This window comes from Garra rufa, chromosome 6 (genome assembly GCF_049309525.1).
Source record: "Garra rufa chromosome 6, GarRuf1.0, whole genome shotgun sequence".
Taxonomy (NCBI): domain Eukaryota; kingdom Metazoa; phylum Chordata; class Actinopteri; order Cypriniformes; family Cyprinidae; genus Garra; species Garra rufa.
Window position 1 is genome coordinate 4,759,159 of NC_133366.1, and position 20,262 is coordinate 4,779,420.

The window sequence follows — 20,262 nt, forward strand, 5'->3', positions numbered from 1 at the left end:
AATATTGTCCTATCCTAACAAACCATACATCAATAGAAAGCTTATTTATTGAGCTTTCATGTGATGTATAAATCTCAGTTTTGTCAAATTTAACCTTATGACTGGTTTTGTGGTCCAGGGTCACAAATGTAAATATTTTCTATTCACTTGTTTTAGTGACCTTTAGAGTCCCCATTCATGAAAATGCTAAACTGTGTCTTGGCTCACACAAAGGTCAAAAATGGACCATTACAGAGCTTGAACTGTTGTGTTTTTAGAGAAGTAACTACTATAACACAACTCCTTCAGTCACATGTCCTCAAGCATCTCTCAAACAGACCAGTGATTTTCTCATGAACATGTGGCTTAAGCTAAGACTTAAACACTTTAGGAATTCCTCAAATAAACGCTTCTGTCGCTAGCGTTTATAAAATATTTTCACGGTCTCTCATTAGTCTGCCAGTTGGGTTTTTTCAGTAATATTCATTTAGTACCATTTAACAAATCATTTCATGAACTGAAAGGGTTGGCGTCCTTGTGGGAACGTCATCACAAGCGCAGATGCTACCTCTGTGCCACGGTTTTGATGCTTATTGTTTATTTGTCTGCATGTTTTGTACTCCGATTTACAGTGTTCAGCGAATAATGACCTCAGTCTGTTCCTCACACAAAACTATGGCATGACTTAATTAGAGCTGCATGGACTACACTTGTACAGTGCTGTTGCATCTTTAAAAGCTGTTAAGACATGAGCGCGAGGCGGTGATGACAGAATGTCTTTCTTATTGTTTTACATTTTGCATGGTGTTTCTGTGGAACATAAACGGACCATGAAGTGAAATTATGTTAAGACATTCATGATTCTGATTTAATTTGTTTAATATTACTTTAAGATTTGAATTTTGGATGCTGCACATATGTGTGCAGTTGTTCTTACTTAGTCATATTTAGGGGACAAATTTTTACACAGAAGTGAGCTAAATCTGGTGCAATCTTCCTTTTGGGGATGTCCTTATTTATAAAATTATTGAGCGTTTTTTTTTTTTTTTTTGTTATAGAATTTTGCTGTATCAAAAAAAAAAAAAAAAAAAAAAACCTTATGGAATGTCCCCATTTAGTTATAAGCTCTGTGTGTGTGTGTGTGTGTGTGTAGGGATCTATAGGGCTGTGAATGAACTCTAAAATATTAATAAGTGCATTTTCTCAGTTTATTTGATTTTATTCCATTATTCCACCCTATAACTGCACTGCGTTTATCCCAATAGCATTTTCATATAGTGATATATTTTTTTTTGGTCTGACAATTAAGTCACTATATATAGTATGTGTATATATATATGTATATATATATATATGTATATATATATGTATATATATGTTTCGTCCAACTTTTAGAGATCTTCTTCTGATGTGTCTGGTGTAAAATCCCCAGTATTGTGATATTACTTACTGTCCTCTACAGTTCATTTATAAAACAACACTAGATTTTATGAATTTGCAAGTTTAAAATACTTCCAAAATGCAGGTTTAGTTTGATCTTTAGCTCAGTTTAAATTTAAGGGTAATGTTCCAAATACAAAAACAGCAGAAATGAAAAACAATGTTCTTATATATATATTATGATTGAATCCACCATCACAGGCTTTCACTCTGTCATGTAGGTTATTGCATTTGTTATTATTATCTTATCTGTTCAATGCAATTAATCCCGCAAACACTGCTTAGTGGAGTCAGACTCCTCAGGAGCATGGAGCATCATAATTTGTGAGAGACCATGTAGCCTGTGTTTCTGCTATAGTGACTGGTTTGAGTTTGCTTGACCGTGATCCTGAGCTTATGCATTTTAAACAGCCTTGACTTCTGCTCTAAAGATTTAATGATGGCACAATCTAAAGGAAAATAAAGATTCCCTGTTGAGAGAAATGAATTAAATAAATTCTAGATTTTTCTAGTAAGATAGATAGATAGATCAAGCGGCAGAAATTACAGCATTTCCAAGCAAATCACTTCATTTCAGCACGTTTGAAATGAAAATGTGTTTTTCTAACCCTAGCAGTTATGGTAATGAGAGAGACGCAGAATAAACTATTAAATGGAGTCGATTATGTAATGATATGGTGTTTATCAGGCTGGAGCCAATGTTTTCCCTCGTGGACTTCAATGATTTCACAATTCAATCAAAATATCAGTTCTTAACATTTGAATGACCACAAACTTGGAAGACAAACTTGGCTACATCAATATTAAGTGTGTTTTTCGGATTTATTTAAAGGGATTTCAAATTGAGATGCCAAACGAATCACAGACTAATGGTAATTTTCTGCAAACCTCAGATTTGCGTCATCAACACAGGAAGTCAGCTGGAAAGACAGGGCGGGATATTCATTTGTATGAACGAGCCTCAAGGTTGGTGCTGATTTTCAATGAAAGCGCTGCTGAGGAATAAACATGAGAATAAAACAGATGAGAAGAATAAACAATGCAAATAAAAATCTACTGATGTGGTGATTGAGCAAGTACAGTAAAAAAGCGAAGTCTTCTTTTTGTGTCTTTGACTGTTTGAAATGAATTGTGCTGCAAACAAATGTGCTTGTACGTTTAAAATGGAGGGAAAAGCACTTCCATCCTGTTGTTGATCCATGCAAGTCCATGCAAATGCACGTCAATTCCTACAAACTATTCAAATTAGACTCGGACATCAGCCTACTTAAAACAGATATATATATGTATTTTATTTTATTTTTTTGTCATGAAATAAATTAATAAATGAGAGTATGAAAACATAAAACTTAAAAAAAAAAAACATTTTTATTCAATCTGACTCGATGTGGAATGGATCTGCAGGGCGCTACTGCCTCCTTTTGGCTTCATTGAGCTACTACATATAGGCAGTCGTTATTTAGCAGGTCATTAGTAAACAAAACAGTTTATTTATTTATTTATTTTATTCCGCGCATTTCTAAACAAATCTCATGTCTCAGGCTGTTTTGGAAAAGGGTCAACAGCAGTTGATGCCGAAAGAGAGGCTTCTGAATGTGAGTGCGCACGCAGCCGTTTCATTTGCATACAGTTTGGGCGGATGCATATTTTATGCAAATATTCGTCACGTGAGACCAGTGGATTGGCTGGACTGTGCTGCCTTACATGCTGATACTCCTTCATGCAAATCTGATTGCACAAAGTAGATTGTTTGAGATTGGAGAACATTTCCACATAAACTCACTGGTTCGAACTGATGATTTAAGTTTGCTGGTCAAGTTATGGGTTGTGAGAACAGCAAAGAGTCATGTGAGAGCTGCAAGGACAACTGCAACAGTGAATGCACGTGTCACTGTCATCAGCATCACCAAGGCAGCGTGCTGGATGTGTGTGATGTGTGTGAAATATGTACGGAGAGTTTCCCTGGATGTTGTGATATTGTGGCAGTGTGTATAGAGTGTTGTTCAGACAGGTGAGTCGTGTTTCTTTTAGTTGCTGCTGGTCCATAATATCTCTGTAAATTGTGATTGTGTAGGAAATGTGTCTAAACTTACTTCCATTAGTACTAAGTGGTCCTTACCTTTGGCAACTTGCTTTTCTGGACCAGTTAAATTGAAGGGATAGCTCAGCCAAAAATGAAATTTCTGTAATTAATTACCCACCCCATATCATTGCAAACCCATATGAACTTCGTTGGAACACAAATTAAGATATTTTTTGATGAAATCCGAAAGCTTTCTGTCCCTCTATAGGCAGCAAGTTCAAGGGCCAGAGAGGTACCAAGAACATCATCAAAATAGTCCATCGGTGGATCAGTAATTTTACGAAGTTACAAGAATATTTAGTTCTGACTTTCTAAGTTGCTATATTTTTTCATTATCAAGAATAACCCAACACATGCAACGTGCTTTGTGTACAAGCAGAGAAAGGTGCACACATGGGCCCTTGTTGTCTATTGAGTGTCAGAAAGCTCTCCGATTTCATCAAAAATATTTTAATTTTGCTGATGAACGAAGGTTTGGAATGACATGAGGGTGAGTAATTAAATACCAAAAAGGCTACCAAGCAAAAAAAAAAAAAAAAAAAAAATCATTTTAATCATTATGATTTGTTTCCCTTTTAAACATATCATACTACATTTATTTAAGAAGCAAAATTATGTAAGGTAATTATAATGAATTTTAGAAGTTTGTTTGTCTTTTATAGCTTGGCAGCTTTTCCCCCTAAGCAATAAGGCTTCCTAAATTTGTTTAATGCAAAATAAAACAAAACAACAACAAAAACATCTCCAAATATACCAAAAACAAAATGTCAATAATTGATTCTTTTTGTCCCAAGTGTTTAATCTGCCCGAAGTAAAAGGATTTCTGGAGATGGTGCAGCAGTCAGGAGTGGAGAACATCACCCAACATAAAGCCAGCAACACTGCAATCTAACATTTTTTAAAATAAAAATATATTTGGTGTAAATTATGTAACGATTGTTAAACACCACGTAGACAATTCTTATATTGTACTATGTTGAAATGTATTATTTGTTAGTCACAATTTCTTGTGTTCACTGCACTGATTTAAATCTGGAGATGAATTTCCACGAGTCGTTCAGCCAGCACTGCACCAGGATAAAGCATTTGCATGCACTTTAAAAGCTGATTTCAGAGCAGCTAAATGGTGCTAGGAACTAGAGGTGCTGAGGATGCTGCAACATTCCACTGCACTGCAACTTAAGTTGACACAATTTGAAATTAAGTTGTTTTTTTCTTAATGTTCCACTTTTTTTCACTTGTAAATGTCATTTCATTTTGATACTAGGGGTGTGCACAAATAGTTGAATATTCAATCTGTAACTATTATTAAAAAAATAAAAACAATATTCGAATTTTATATGTTGCTTTGCTGGCAGTAAATGGAGGGAACCCATGATAAATCTTAAGCACGCAATTAAATTAAAAGTCAGTTCTAACTAAATGCACTGGGTGATGCCGTGGGGCCTGTTAACAAGTTAATTGTATTTGGTCACAGAATATATAGACCTATATTTGTTTATACGTTTTCAGCTAAAAGTAAACGAAGATATGAAGTTGTTGTAATAGAACATTGTTGTGTATAATGCCTAATCATAAGCTTGATCAGAAATGGGCACAACTTTTATTAACACAAATCCCTTTTAGGGTTTATACATTCAACCTTTATTAAAGAATTACTCCAGCAAATTTTGGTAAGAAGCATTATTATTACTACTATGAACAATTTGTTTAGAGTATGCAAAATATAATGTTGCATTTCCTGTAGTAAAGAAATAGTTGTTATACTATATTTATAAAGTGCATCCATGTTTGAGAAGGCTATTCTTGAGTTCAGTGATGCCGATGTATCGCTCCCTGTGTTCTGGAGTTTGGCTTTCCTCTCTTGTAGGCCAGTATTCAACCCAGGTCTGCTCTCCAAAAACATACTGCAGACTAAAAACAACAGAACACAATATGCAAAACATATGAATCAATTTTTGTATAAATAAGCATTAAAAACAAACATCACACTAACAGACATTGAGCTGATGTTTTAGCCACAATCGAATTGGTTTTCGTCAGTCTAACAATTGATGCATCCAATGTCATGCTGTATGAAAATGAGTGTATTCAGAAATTAAGAATTTGACACTCATTTAAATGGTTACTTGTTTACTGGGTTGTGGGTCCTGTGCAAAAGCAGAATCCTGTAGGAAGTACTAACACCTACCTTCCGCCTAGGTTTGACAAGTCGTCAGATTTGCCCATGATGAGGTAGGACTTGCCTTTAACCAGTCCTAAATGTGCTCTACACCCAGGACGAGCCAGGAATTGAATTATTTTCCCCTCAACTCCCTCATCAGTGCCTGCAGAACAGAACATCCCACATGCCAGCCACATTTTATACAAACATGCAATTCACCATGCTTAGATGGACACAAGTGAATAATAAATCATACCTTCTTTTAGCACCAGCTCTACCTTCATGTCATAGATGTCAGAGTCCTGTTTAAGATCCATCTCCACCACATTGACTTTATAAACTGTCAAACATTTGTGGTACATTGGTGTTACACTGACCAAAATTATAAACGCAACACTTTTGTTTTTGCCCCCATTTTTCATTAGCTGAGACTTTTTCTATGTACACAAAAGGCCTATTTTTCTCAAATATTGTCCACAAATCTGTTTAAATCTGTGTTAGTGAGCACTTCTCCTTTGCTGAGATAATCCATCAACAGGTGTGGCATTTTATGATCAGGTTGTTGATTGTGGCCTGTGGAATGCTGGTCCAGTCTTCTTCAATAGCACTATGAAGTTGCTGGATATTGGGAGGAACTGGAACGCGCTGTTGTATACGCCGATCCAGAGCATGGACATGGCCATGCTGGCCATGAAAGAACTGGGATGTTTTCAACTTCCAGAAATTGTGTACAGATCCTTGCTACATGCATTATCAGCTGCAACGTGAGGTGATGGACGTGGATGAATGGCACAACAGTGGGCCTCAGGGTCTCATCACAGTAACTCCCATCTGACATCAATAAAATGCACCTGTGTTCGTTGTCCATAACATACGCCTGCCCATACCATAACCCCACCGCCACCATGGACCTCTCGATCCACAGCGTTGAGCTACGAATCAGCATCTTGATATGCCGCACCTGTGAGGTGGATGGATTATCTTGGCAAAGGAGAAGTGATCACTAACACAGATTTAGACAAGATTTGTGAACAATATTTGAGAGAAATAGGCCTTTTGTGTACATAGAAAATGTCTTAGATCTTTGAGTGTAAAACATGCGGGCAAAAACAAAAGTTTTGTGTTTATAATTTTGGTTAGTGTATATTAGAGCTTTGAGACTGTATTTTAATAGCTGAGGAAGAAGGACATGTGTTTACCATAATCCACATCAATTTCACAGGCTCTGACCAGACGTTCCTCATCTCTGACATAATTCTTCCTCTGGTAACTGCAGTTTTCTGTGTTATGAGATGTTGATTTTTTACATGCACATACATAACAGACCACCAAAACATTTAAAATTTAAAAAGTAAATAAACGAAATGAAGTAAATCAATAACAATGACGTAAAACACCAGTTAAATTAATTACAATTATTTGGCTCTTATGACAAATTGCGAATGGCTTTCGATAAAGATGTCTGGTGAATGAGGATAATTATAATACCTTCTGCACAGTAGCACAAATCTCCTTTACACAATCTGTATAGAGCACCATCTTCCCTGTCAGGGTGGTACGACTTTGTACAGCGTGCATCTAAAAAAAAAAAAAAAAGAGAAACATGTTTAATTAAAGACAACTACAACACCCTTCTAGCACTGTGAAACATTTCCAAAGACTGGAAAGCAGCAGCATGTCTAACACACCTTCAGCCTTAAATCAGAGCATTTAACTCACCAACGTTTTGCACTTTAAACAAAATTTACTCTTGTGTTGTAGAAATCTGTTATAACAGCAACTTGTATTATTTTTTTTTATTTTTTTTTTGCACTCCTTACTTACTACATTTTTATCTGTAAATTACTCTGGAAAATTTCTATATTTTAAGTGTACAGAAGAAGATAGGCCAGTGTGCTTGCAGCTCACCCGCTGAGTAATATTCATAGATTGTGACTGCAGCAGGTTGTAGCAGACCCACATTAAACATCTTGTTCATTCTGAAGGCAATTCTTTGTGACTCGCTACGCAAAACCTAATAAAACAGAAACCAAAGCACATTTATGATTCCATGTCATATTGCACACTGGAAATGGTCTATATTAACATATGCACAAGTAACAGTTAATTAGGAAAAACAGATAAGAAAGTGTTGCATATCTAACAGAAAACTAAATACAATGTTAATTATTTACAACCATAGGCTTTATATTACGTATATACTTTCTCTTGTGCTTATAATATTGTCTGAAATATGACTACATAATTGTGGCCACAGTTTGTACACTAAGTGACATAGAACCTTATGGCTGGGCAGTTACTAGATATTAATAAAGAACTTTGTCAGCCATTCAGAATCATGAAGTAAATATTTTATAGAAATATAAAACAATAGCATATGGTTTCCTGGTGAAAAGAAAATTAGATTGAATCTGTTGAAAATTAGTAGACATTAAAGTTTGCTGAAATACCTTATCTAAGTAGAGAATGAGTGATCCTTGCTCTGAGAGCACCTTGTCCATCTCAGATTTCTGAATGTATCTATCCTTCCCTGTGGACAACTGAATCCAAGAACATGTGATAAAAGCCTCAACATATGACATGATCAAAATGCTGTATGTCCAGTCTGCAGATGTGTGTCAGTTTGTCATCACAATACCTCTTTAAGGTCATTTTCTTCAACAACAAATCCAGTCGGTAAGCCAATGTCCAGAATAGTCATGGTGGCATCAGTTGTATCATTTTTGTAGCTGTGAAGATGGAGATCAAGAGCAGATTTTATTTACTCCTTTTGTTTTGCTTCATCAACTAAGTCCACGCTTAAGACTGTTTTCACACTGAACCCGAGTCCGTTTGATCTCAGAATTATTGTACTGTAGTAACACAGAGCTGCTCTTCTCTGAATAAACTATCTTTTTAAAGCAAGTTGTATCCACATCAGAACACAGTGAAACTGAGTCTCTATCAGAGTCATTATTTAGTTACAGTGATAACCAGCTTCATGATGCAAACATATCACCAATGTGGGAAAGGCAACCTGGGGCTCAGACCAGAAAATGAGCACATACTGATGCATTACAAATAAAAAAGTTTCTTGACATCATAAAAAACATTAATTAGGATTTTTGTTTACATACTAGAAATCCATAGTGAGCTTGTAACTTTCAATGGCTCCTAGTCTTGCTAAAGAAAAAAAACAAAAAAAACATGCTAGCAATTAAAGTGTTGCAAATGAGGAAATATTATTTTTTGCTCTGAAAAGTGCTACAAAAGAGCGTGATTTCTACCAATCTTACTCTCAGGGTTTTTCTCCATTTTAACAGTCAGATCAAAGAATGTACAATCTGACTTTTTCTCAGTAGGTCTGGCGTAGTACAGCGTCAGAACCTGAAAACAGCAGCAAGTCTCAGCAAGAGTAAGGCATTTGAGCATCTAATCTGTTGACTGTAAACTGTATTAATGCTCATAAACACTCACTGAGAGAGTGGCTGTTCCAGTTCCTCTAGCAGTTACATTGAAGCCCTTGATTATCTCCACCTGTTGATTGAACACAGATGTACTTGAGCCATCACAATAATCAAATCCATGAAAGTTGCCATAGAATGCATTGAAACAATATTTTTAATTGTTCTCTGATATCTACATAGAAGGTATGTGGCATAGGAAAGAGCAAAAAATCTCCAGAAATGGTTTTACAAGTCCATTTACAACCCTAGGATTTGTCCCTAGAATGAAATGCTCTGTTATTGTCTTATTTGGAACTTTCGTGAATATTAATGAGGGGCTCTGCTCTGATTGGCTGTCTCACAGAGCTGCTCATATCAATAGCTAGCACATAGAGGAAATGTTTATTTAATTACGGAGCTCTAGCCGCTTTTAATATGTGGTTTGTTGAATCTGCCGTTTTGAATCTGCAACATTTTACTCTTAGTGATGCTCAGGATCTGTAAATCATTCGCCATCATCAGCGCAGTTATCTCTCTGTTTATGTGGTAAGTGAAATCTTACTGCAATGTAACAGTATGTACATCTGTACTGCAATATAACAGGCTACCGCTAGCATTAAGCTAACCATGTCCCTTCAGTAGCTCACCTTATTTTACTGATGTACTGACGTTAATGATGATTTGGCGATGCAAATGTTGGGGGCGTAACCATTAACGATCACGACTATTGCGTAATAGTCTGTGTTATGTTGGAATTGACCTATTTTTTGGTGGTCTTTTGCAAATACCAGATTTATATAAGAAGGAGGAAATGGTGGTGTTTGAGACTCATGGTATGTCATGTCCATGTACTGAACTGTTATTATTCAACTATGCCAAGCTAAACACAGTTTTCCATTCTATGGCTCCTTGAAGTAATTGAAAGATTTTATTGATCAAACTCTATTAATGTAGACAATAAAAATTATGAGTGATGAACAACAAAACTCTTATAATACTTTATTTAATATGATACCAGAAAAACTTTCAACTGACATGAGAAGCAAAAAATTTGAATAGTAGAAGTTTTTCACCTTCTCTGACCATGTTAGATGTGCATTATCTCTTTTGATTGTGTATCTGACAGGTCTGCTTTCTCCTGCCACAGACAGCTCCACTGAGAAGTCTCCACTGATGGCCTGCTCAACTGTCTGAGTATTCTCTTCACCTGGAGGAATGAAAGAGGAAATGCAGGTGGAGAACTTTTATTCTTTAAATAAAAAAAGTATCAGTTGTATACTAAGTGACCAACAAGTGGTTTTTGACCACTGAAAATTGGTAACATTTAACAATGTGTATAGCTTCATTGAGACCCCCATATCTCTGGGACTGAATAATGTAGGGCCTTAATTTAAGATTCCAAAAGAAAAGTTTATTAACGTCTAGAATCTAAAATCATATTGCTATATATTTAATACTTCTTGAGTTATAGGAACTTTGGAAAAATAATATGTATGGCACTCAGACAGGAACAGTATGTGCAGTTGTCTTGACAAAAAGGAACAAGATGTATCTCTAGTTGTAACATTATTTGTTCTTCAGACATTCCTCTTTTAAAGAAAATAAGTATCATATATTTTCAAAGTGACCCACATTTGGTTTTTGACCACTGAAAATGTCTACAGTTTAACGATTTACTACTGGAGCCATATTTAAATTTCAATATCTCTGGAACTGAATCTCATAGGACTTCAAAAATAAAGATCCCAAAGTGAAAGTTTGTTAAGACCCAATATCTAAATGGACATTAAGATATGTTTAATACTTCATCAGTTACAGGCATGCAGACATTGGAGAAAAACCCTAAAAATGGCTGTTTCCCCATTTTTGAATGGTCACCATTGGCACATAATGCAACAAAGATTGCTAAAGTCAACAGATTTTACTAATAGAGCTACCGCTCTCTGTGTAAAAATGACATTACAATGCTGCCATCTTTCTGAAGACATTTTTATCCCTGTGTAACTTGACTCTAAATCTAAGGTGAGAATTGCCATTTGACCTCCCTCTACAAAATAGTGGATTACTCAATAAATATTCATCCATGGCATTTAATATTTTGGATTTCATCACTATACATGTCTATCTCAGGATAAATATTAACAGCCAGGGACCTCTGGTTGAGTTGACACAAAATTACCCTCTAGGATTTATATTGAAGCATTACTGTAAGCACTGAAAGATAATTAACTTAATGAAAATCAGTAGTCAAGAGCCCAACTAATGCAGAATTGAACACAATAATGGTGGTTTGTTGACATTTTTTCAACATTAATTGTGAGTGCAAAAGTGATATTGATTCAGTGCCATTAACATTGACAAATCAACTATTTTTAACATTGATACAATGCTTTTCAGCTGCTCTCTTGCTATGGAACCAGCCTCAGCAGTACTGTGATATTATACATGTACTACAAAATTGACATTATGATTGTGGATATAAAAAAACATACAACTTTAAAGAAAAAAATCACTACACATTTATGAAAACATATTTTTCCTTACCAGTAATTGAGATGTATGTGTTTGCAGGTGTGTCTGGAACCCGATCAGCTGGTATGACAGCTTTAATAGCTAAAGGGTTTTCCCCTGATAAAGTGGGAAAGAGAAAGAGAAACAGAGCAGAACAGCAAGATGCAGGAGTCATGTGCTAATCACATTTTGTACGCTTTTGGTGAGTATTGAGCGATTATGGAAATATAACATATGATATTGTGTGCTTCACAGAAAATCTCACCAATCTTAGCAGGATTGAGCTCCACTTTTTCTCTACGTAATGGAATCAGCACACCCTCAGACTGAGAGAGAGAGAGAGAGAGAGTGTTTACTGCTCATGATGCTCTAGCTTATCTTTTCAAAATACAGCATCTATTAATCATTATGCTAACAAATAACCAATTCAAATGAAACAAATGCCAAAAGTGACAGTCACTGATTCCCACAAGACGTACCACCACCTTCAGTGTCTTTCTCACTCCATCAGTTTGGACAGAATCATATGCTGAAGCTTTCACCTCAATCATGTGATTTCCCAGAGTCATGGGAATAATCACATACGATACGGCTATACTGGAGTCTCTGTCAACGTTTACTGTTGTCCTGTGTTTGCCTTTCTTACTGGCAAAGCTGCAAACATCTTCTGTCTCCATGAACTCCACACGCACCTGGTGAAAACGGGAGAAAGAGGGTCACGTGGTTTAAAGGGAGTTCCTCAGGATCCATGTGTGTTGTCATTAGTAGATGATTTTACTACAGCAGAAATGGTCAGTCCAAGAATGGCAATAAAAAGTTCAGATCTATACCTTCTGCTTCCTTGGGGTGTAGATGTGAATAATGGCCTTGATTTCCAGTTGTTCGCCCCGCACAGCAGAGTAAGGCATCTTGAGGTCAATGAAAAAGCTCTTATAAACGACTAACTCCTCAGGTTCTGCCACACAGATGCCTTTGAGGAGAAACAAAGACACACAGAAGGATTTAAAGCAGCAGATCCTGGATTACGATGATAATGTTTTTCTGATCATGTATTCTGGGTTTGCGGATTCACTTTACCAAGAGTTGGTGACAGACTGACAGCCAAGATCTGCCTGGTAGTAATCGAGTCTTTCAGGTAGAACACTTTATCTTTGGCTGGCATTGGGCTGGAACATATATATGAATGAGAGACATATGAGAAATTACAAATATGGAATGAGAAATTACAAGTAAAAACAGAAACCGTTGAAGTAGAGTTCTAACACTTGTTTACCAGGCTAATAAAGCATGATAAGCTACGAAGCTAGGAGCATTATGTCTTATCAGAACAAGATTCAGGTCTTTTCTAAATATAAGCACATTAAATACTGTTGTATTCTGCTGTTGTATTCCTATTAACATCTTTATATTAGTGGATATCACTCATTTCATGTTGTTTAGTTAAAAATAAACATTCTAAAGTGGACCCGTGCATAAAATGCATATCAAAAATGATTATAAATAACGCATGCTCTTTGATCAGAAGAAGTTATCAGGTCAGTTGAGATAGTGAGATGTCTAAGACTCACCAGTTCTCACATAGCTCAATCTCCTCCCAAAGCCAGCTCTCAGGGAACTGCGTACGTGACACAATCTCTTCAGAGTCTGTATAATAGTCGTCATCATATTCATCGTCTATTTATGGTTTAAAAACAAACCAAATCATGAATCTCTATGAGGTCTGAAAACACATTCATTACAATTACTGAATTATCAATCACTTCATAGTCTCAGCATTATGGATTATTTATGTCAGGGCAATGCCTCAGAAGTAACACTGGTAATCAACCTGAATTTAATCAAAGCTGTCAGAATAATGCTGTGCTATCATAATGCAATCACTCCTGTTTTGTAACTTTCTTGCAGAGTGAATAATACCAGTAACAATCTATGGTAAGGGTACATGAATTAATTACTATGAATTCATGCATGAATTACGCATTACTTCATGCATTTATTTGTTATTCGGTTTATTTTTTGCTATGTTTAGTCTATTTATATTTACATATGTGCATTTTTATTCTCATCTTATTTCTATTGTCATACTAATGCATGAAGTAAATGTATAATTCATGGTAATTCATGTACCCTTACTGTAAAGGGTTACCCATGTACCAAACAAAAAGAACAGATGGCAAACTTCATATTTAGATCATTACTTGCGTATTCTGATAATCCTTAAGAGAACGATGGCAAAACTGAAATGTATTCAACATATTCTTAATGAAAACAGAGAGATATATGTCATTAACATCTATAAATTTGGTAAATTGGCCAATTTTGTTTAAATGAAGGATTGCAGAAATGAGTACACACCCTATTATTCTTATACTTAGTATGTCCTCCATGATTCTACGCATACTGCTCTTTCCTTGAGTGCACTGAGTGTACAAGTTCAGGACACACTGTCGCATCTGTCCTGTTTAACTCCTGGATTAAACTATTTTTTTAATGGGGAGAGTCGCTCAACTCATCTCTTCAAAATCCCCCAAAAGTCCTCAAGAGTGTAAGGGTTGGGTGAAATACTCCTCCATTGAAGGACTTTCTTCTTGGACGAATTCACAATCGTCATTGTAATGTTCAAAAAAACTAGTTTTAAAAGGTTAAATCAGAATAGCTGTTTCTCACCTGATCGCCGTCTTCTCTTTGAAAGGAAGGGACACTCTGGCGCTAGAGGAAAATTTATTACAATGAAATTAGCATATGATACTTCAATTAATGTGTAAAGGCAAAATTCATATTACCTACACCTAGATGCAGTGCTATTTCACCACCAGTTTGTTTCATACCAACTTAAAGTAGTTAACTGGAGACAATCAATAACTGTTTAGTGAAATTGCCACTAAATGTTTCAGATGTCTTAATCTGATGTAGGAAAATGATGCATGGCGTTTATTGATAGTGCCTTTCTGGACTATTTTGACTGTATAAAATTTGATATGTTTATTCAAAATAAAGCAATAACAAATATACACACATACTTGTCCTGGTGTTGGTTCCTCCTGCAGTGTTAGACTCAAACATCAGACCTGCATCAGTGAAAACCCCCATACTGTCTCTTCCTCCTCCTGCCGTACAGCCAATGTCATGCTTCTCGATGACGTCCCAAATCTTAAGAAACAAAGAGACCATTTATTAACCAGTCTCAAGCATCCACTGACTATTGAGATTCTGGTGAACTTCCTTCACCTGAGTCTGAGTGAGTCTGTTCTTGTTAAAGATGTTCACAGCCTTGTCAACCACCACCAGACCAACTTTAGCTCCAGGATCTCCAGTTATCTGCAGCTTGACCTCATCTCCTGTGCCATATGAACTCATCTTGTACTTCACCTTAAGCTGGAGCTGTTATTAAAGCAAAACATGTTTATGTCAGAAATAATAGACCTAGTTGCTTGGCCTGTTTCGTGTGATGGTAGACACACCGTTCCCATGCACGTGTCCCTCACATCGACCCAGACTGAATCAGACACCACCTCAGATGAGCCCACATGGTAATAAGCCACAAAGCGGAAGGATGGCACCATGTCTTTGGTTACAGTCACAGGCAAAGTCACTATAGATTGTCCTTTCATCTTGAACCGGTCTGCTTGAAGAATCTGACCTTTACTCAAGATCTGAAAATAAAAAATATGAGAAAATAGAGATATTGATTTATTCATAAGATTTAAAATAGTACAGCACCTACACAAGTTTTGCTCAAAACAATAATATATCTGCATGAATAATTGTTTCTCACCATGTATGTGTAATCCTGATCTCTGAATCCTGGACTTTTTCCAGCGCTCAGATGAACTTTTATTTGATCACCAATCTGAAGATCAGCAGCATCAATGCCGATGTACATATAGTTTTTGGAGCTGTCTTTGGTCTTGTAGGCCTGAGCCGTCATCTTCTTAACAGCCTGCTGTTCATCTCTTAACCGTGGATCTTTGGTCTTTGCCTGGAAAATAAATATATTATTTTTTAAATGTGAACAATATGCTCCACTGCTTGTTCAACAAATGTTAACTGATATATTAATACTTGATCACCAGTGAAACTGACTAAACATCAATGCAGTTGAGATGGCAGGTCTTACAGTGATCTCCAGTGTAGAAGATCCTCCCAGAGTGTTGACAGTAACCTTCACAATGCCGTTGGCTCTTGTTGGACGTGTGATCCCTCCAGGATTGACCTCCACTTCCACATATTCAGCAGGCGTTTGGTCAGGATTTGTTACATAGACCTTTTATAAAACCCAGACCAACAAAACACACACTTATAATATAATATAATATAATATAATATAATATAATATAATATAATATAATATAATATAATATAATATAATATAATAATATATAATATAATAATATATAATCTCCTCAGTTCCTATAACTCTTTGGATTGTTAACTATTTAGTAAAACTTTATACCGAGACACTGAAGGGCATTCCAGGTTTGAAGAAGTGTGGTGTTTTTTTGAAGTGGATGGTGTATGGTGACGTCACAATCTGAATGCCTCTCCTTTGAGCTTTCACCATTTCACTGCCTGAAACACACAACAAATGAACTTCTCAAATACAATCACTCACATGCATGCAAACACAGTATCTGTTGAGTCTTACCACTTTCTGTCAATAGACTGACTGAAACATAGATTGATCGTCCAACCAGCTGGTTAATGTTTGAAAAGGTCTTAGTGATCATCTGATTGGTCAGTTCTGCAGTACCCTCCCCTTCCATGATCTATTCATATATGAGAAAAAAAAAAAAAAAAAAAAAAACAGCAACATAAGGTATTTAAAGCCATTTAACCTTATTTAAATTGTACTATAGGTGAGGAAAAATTATATTCATCCCATCTGTAAGATGTTTAACCTCTCCCACCTGAACCTTTTGCAGAGATGCAGGAATACTTGTTTTCTTCTCTCCATCCATCACACCAAACACCACAAATGCATTTCCATCCACCTTTTGTCCAAACAGGTACCTATAAAAGCACATCCAATTGCTGCGGTAAAACTGAATGGTGATCCACATCCACTTCATTGCATAGAAAAATAGGAACTTCATCATTTTTATTTAGTCTTTGGTGTTGAGAAAGTCAGGGTTTAAGTGACATGAGGACTCGTTTTTAGTTATTTTTGTACTGTGACGCTGTTTGAAAAGGGTTTGTGCCTTGAGTGTTTGTGCAGATCTACCGGGAAACTGTCTAACGGAGTAATGAGGATGTGAAGTCTGTGGATCTACACGAAAGCTTTATTCATAGACATGGTCAAAACACAGGCAGGGTCGACACTGGCAGACAGATATGACATGGGCAAGACACCAGAGAAGTCCAGTAAACAGGTGATTGTCGGTCAATGGCGTCAGAAACAGAAACAGAGTCCGAAACGGCAAAGCAAAGGGTTAATCCAAAACAGACGAGAGATCCAGGGCACAAATGACTAAACTATGTACAAGACTTAACTTTGACACAGGAAACCTGAAATTGGTTTTGCAATGTGGCTAACACTAGGAGAGTGCTAAACTCTCATTAATACTATATAATTAGGAAAAGGAAGTCCAAGGCTGATAGAGTGTGTTTGATTGGTTGCAGTTGTGTGTGTGTGTGTAATCAGCGCAATGGATGATGGGAAATGTAGTCTGGGGTGACATGCAACAGTTTGTGTAGTGTGAGAGTCAATGGAATAAAGTGCAACATCTGGTGGTGAACAGTCGGAAAACCACGGGCTGGATTCCTGACAGACTGACACAATTGAAACAATATTCCAGTAAAACAGAGTAAACCACAATTCAAAAACTATGCTTTTTGAGGCTAAGATAAATGTCTTTGCTCATTTTGAAGTTAAACTATCAGGCAAGTTTTGGTTGCACATAGTACGATAATACAAACTCTATTTTAAATAACAGATTAAAGACTGATTTCGAATACAATTTGAAAAATCATCTCACTTGGCTTCAATGTCGACTGTCAGACTCTCATCACGCACATAGAAGAATGACTTACTGGGTCTTATTTTCACTTCAAATGTTGGAAGCACTAAAACCAAACCAGACACAAAAATAAGTAAATAAACACATTTTTTGACTTATCATTTTCTTACACAACAAAAGGTTGTAGACAAAAATCTTACCATATTCTTTGACCTCAAAGTCTGCAGTAAATGTCTTCTGAGGAGTGTTTTTGAACCGTGTGACTACCTTCCAGATCCCAGAACTAGGCACGATTCATAGAGAAGCATTATACAATAAACTAAATCAGTTTTAACACAAATGCACGTTTACAATTATTTTCTGTGTTGTTTAAAGATAAATTCAAAAGTTATTATCCTGAGATAGACATTGCTGATTGATGAATGAAATCCAGTCAGTTCACTCATTTTGAGCAGGTTCAGTTTTCACTGTTTTGCACACACAAACACACCTGGCAATCTCAGGGATGGTGTATCTGCCAGACATCATCCCTTTGACTGGTATTATCTTCTCTGATGAAACTGTGATGCCTTGTGAATTCTTCAGAAACACAGAAATCAGCAACAGTGCGACTGCTGAGATCCTCAGCACAATGATGTTCATTACAGTTGAAATGTCATGAATAATTATGCTTGTGAGAATAAATAATGCTTACCATGATTTCCACAATGATTTCAGACTCACTTTGTGGTGTCAAATTGGGCATCAGAGAATAAATCCGGTATCTAACTGCAAAGGAGTGCAAAGTAAAAAGCAGATACAAACCCTGATAAAAGCAGCAGTCAGTTTAATAGTAAACAGAATGATGTCATGCTGACATAACACGTTTACAGTTCACATTGTGCTTTAACAAACTCTACATACTGTATGTTCTGTTTTTGGCACTTAATTGTACCTGTGCTAGCAGGTGTGTAGATGGGCTTGTCTGTTTGTACAAATAAATATCCAGACTGGAATGAGAGCATGACCACTTTCTCCAGAGTGGTGGATGGAAACTGAGCTTGTAGATACACATACTGCTTCTCCAGAGGATCATCAGAGAAATAGTTCCTATCACTTGGAATCTGAACAACAGCAAACAATGAAAGATCTACAACATGCATAAAAACCAACTAATTGTAAATAAAATTGCAGACTGTACAAATATGAAGTTTGCCCTCTGACATAAGGACAAAGTATGTCAAAGGGACTTTACTTTCACATCTTTAAGGATCTGAAAATTGTTGGCTGCAGTCAGTGTCACTGATTTAGACAGTATCTCCAGGTTCTTTTTTGGGTAGTTCTTTACTACAATCTTCACTTCAATAGCTGCTCCAGAGTAATCCTGAGCCTCCACAAACACGTTCTCTGAGGAACCCACCCTCAGCAAATTAGGAGCTGACAGAATAAATCTGAGGAGATCCAATCAGAGCGTTTGAAAACATATCTGTTAGTGAATCCATGAACAAACCGTGTGTTTGATACTCACAGTGGGTCGCATAGTGTGAGGAGCGCTGAGGAGAGAAGAACAACAGTCAGAAACAACAGCTTCACGTCCATCCTGTCTGTCTGTGTGTCTCTGACTGTGAGCGTCTGTGAACCCGCAGCAGCTCAGATTTATTCCCGCCTCCACAAACCTTAAAGTCCAAACTGCTCATGCTCTTTCGATCTGTTTGTTTGCATTTTATGTTTTATTTGTAATCACTAACACACAGTTTTTAAATAATTTCCTGCCGATGTCAAATTGAGCACCAGCATGTTATTTATGAATGTAACAAATAACTGTTTCTTTTTCATATATTTTATAAATTTGTTCTACCCATTGACTTTGGAATTCATTTAACAAACTGAACAGAACCAAACACTCAAGTTCACACTTTTCAGTGTCTAATGTAGAAAATAAGTTGCTATTATTCTTATAGAGCTCATAAAGATTGAACTGAAGTCCAATTCAGATTTCCTGTAAATGACCTGCAAAAAAACTGTTGTGTATATTCAACCTTTGGTAAATTGGCTGCTGTTCTGTTGATTTTTGAGTGGTTGAGCAAATGAACATGAAAATATGCCAAAGATACAGTCAAGTCCAAAGTTATTCATACCCAAAAACCCATGGCAAATTCTGACTTAAAGCTACTTTTATTCAACCAGCAAGGGGTTTTTTTTTACTAGAAATGACACAGATGTCTCCTAGAAGATAATAAGACGATGTACAAGAGGCATCATTGTGGATAAAATTATTACTCATCTTTTATTTACATTTGAACAAAAAGTGGCATGTCCAAAAGTAGTCATACCTATAATTGCTGACCAGCTTTTTGCATGTCTCCACTGGTATTTTTGCCCATTCATCTTTAGCGATGAGCTCCAACTCTTTCAGGTTGGAGGGTCTCCTTGCCATCACGCTGATCTTTAGCTCCTCCACAGATTCTCAATTGGATTTAAGTCAGGACTCAGGCTGGGCCACTGCAAAACGTTAATGTTTTTGTCTGCTAACCATTTCTTCACCACTTTTGCTGTGTTTTGGGTCGCTGTCATGCTGAAAAGTCCACTGGTGCCCAAGGCCAAGTTTCTCTGCAGACTGCCTGATGTTGTTGTTGAGAATTTTGATGTATTGCTCCTTTTTCATGGTGCTGTTTACTGTGATTAGGTTCCCTGCTCCAACGGCTGAAAAAACATCCCCAAAAC

The 20,262-nt window shown here is 36.5% G+C and overlaps 2 protein-coding genes across 2 annotated transcripts in view; both read right to left on the reverse strand.

Moving 5' to 3' along the window:
• Window positions 1–5,100: 5,100 nt before the first annotated feature.
• The window catches only part of LOC141336340 (uncharacterized), a 75,666-nt gene continuing 60,504 nt past the window's right edge, over window positions 5,101–20,262 (reverse strand). The window contains exons 73-77 of the mRNA XM_073841914.1: window positions 7,155–7,244; window positions 6,866–6,946; window positions 5,923–6,006; window positions 5,694–5,829; window positions 5,101–5,416 (exon numbers count right to left, since the gene is read on the reverse strand). Coding sequence (XP_073698015.1) covers window positions 5,275–5,416; window positions 5,694–5,829; window positions 5,923–6,006; window positions 6,866–6,946; window positions 7,155–7,244 — 533 coding nt within the window. The 3' untranslated portion in view covers window positions 5,101–5,274. The remainder of the gene's footprint in view (window positions 5,417–5,693; window positions 5,830–5,922; window positions 6,007–6,865; window positions 6,947–7,154; window positions 7,245–20,262) is intronic.
• On the reverse strand, window positions 8,118–19,165 carry LOC141336575 (complement C3-like). The gene is made up of 26 exons (XM_073842266.1): window positions 19,067–19,165; window positions 18,794–18,989; window positions 18,494–18,662; window positions 18,254–18,327; window positions 18,050–18,138; window positions 17,760–17,842; window positions 17,578–17,665; window positions 16,510–16,612; window positions 16,248–16,368; window positions 16,056–16,171; window positions 15,720–15,866; window positions 15,378–15,581; window positions 15,064–15,255; window positions 14,831–14,983; window positions 14,623–14,752; window positions 14,270–14,311; window positions 13,171–13,276; window positions 12,680–12,768; window positions 12,433–12,572; window positions 12,082–12,294; window positions 11,868–11,928; window positions 11,636–11,719; window positions 10,165–10,298; window positions 9,123–9,182; window positions 8,305–8,395; window positions 8,118–8,206 (listed from the first exon to the last, which is right to left on the reverse strand). Exons 1-25 carry the CDS (start codon window positions 19,135–19,137, stop codon window positions 8,384–8,386), a joined length of 2,877 nt encoding a protein of 958 aa, XP_073698367.1. The 5' UTR covers window positions 19,138–19,165; the 3' UTR covers window positions 8,118–8,206; window positions 8,305–8,383.

Bases quoted from the DNA above. Each gene is read 5' to 3' on its own strand.
- LOC141336575 (XM_073842266.1), bottom strand. From the start codon at position 19,137: ATGGACGTGAAGCTGTTGTTTCTGACTGTTGTTCTTCTCTCCTCAGCG. The intron at 13,277-14,269 runs GTGAGAAACAGC...AACCATAAATAG, and splicing joins AAAGAGAAGACGGCGATCAG to ACGATGAATATGATGACGAC. The intron at 12,573-12,679 runs GTAAAGTGAATC...TTCTCCTCAAAG, and splicing joins CAGTCTGTCACCAACTCTTG to GCATCTGTGTGGCAGAACCT.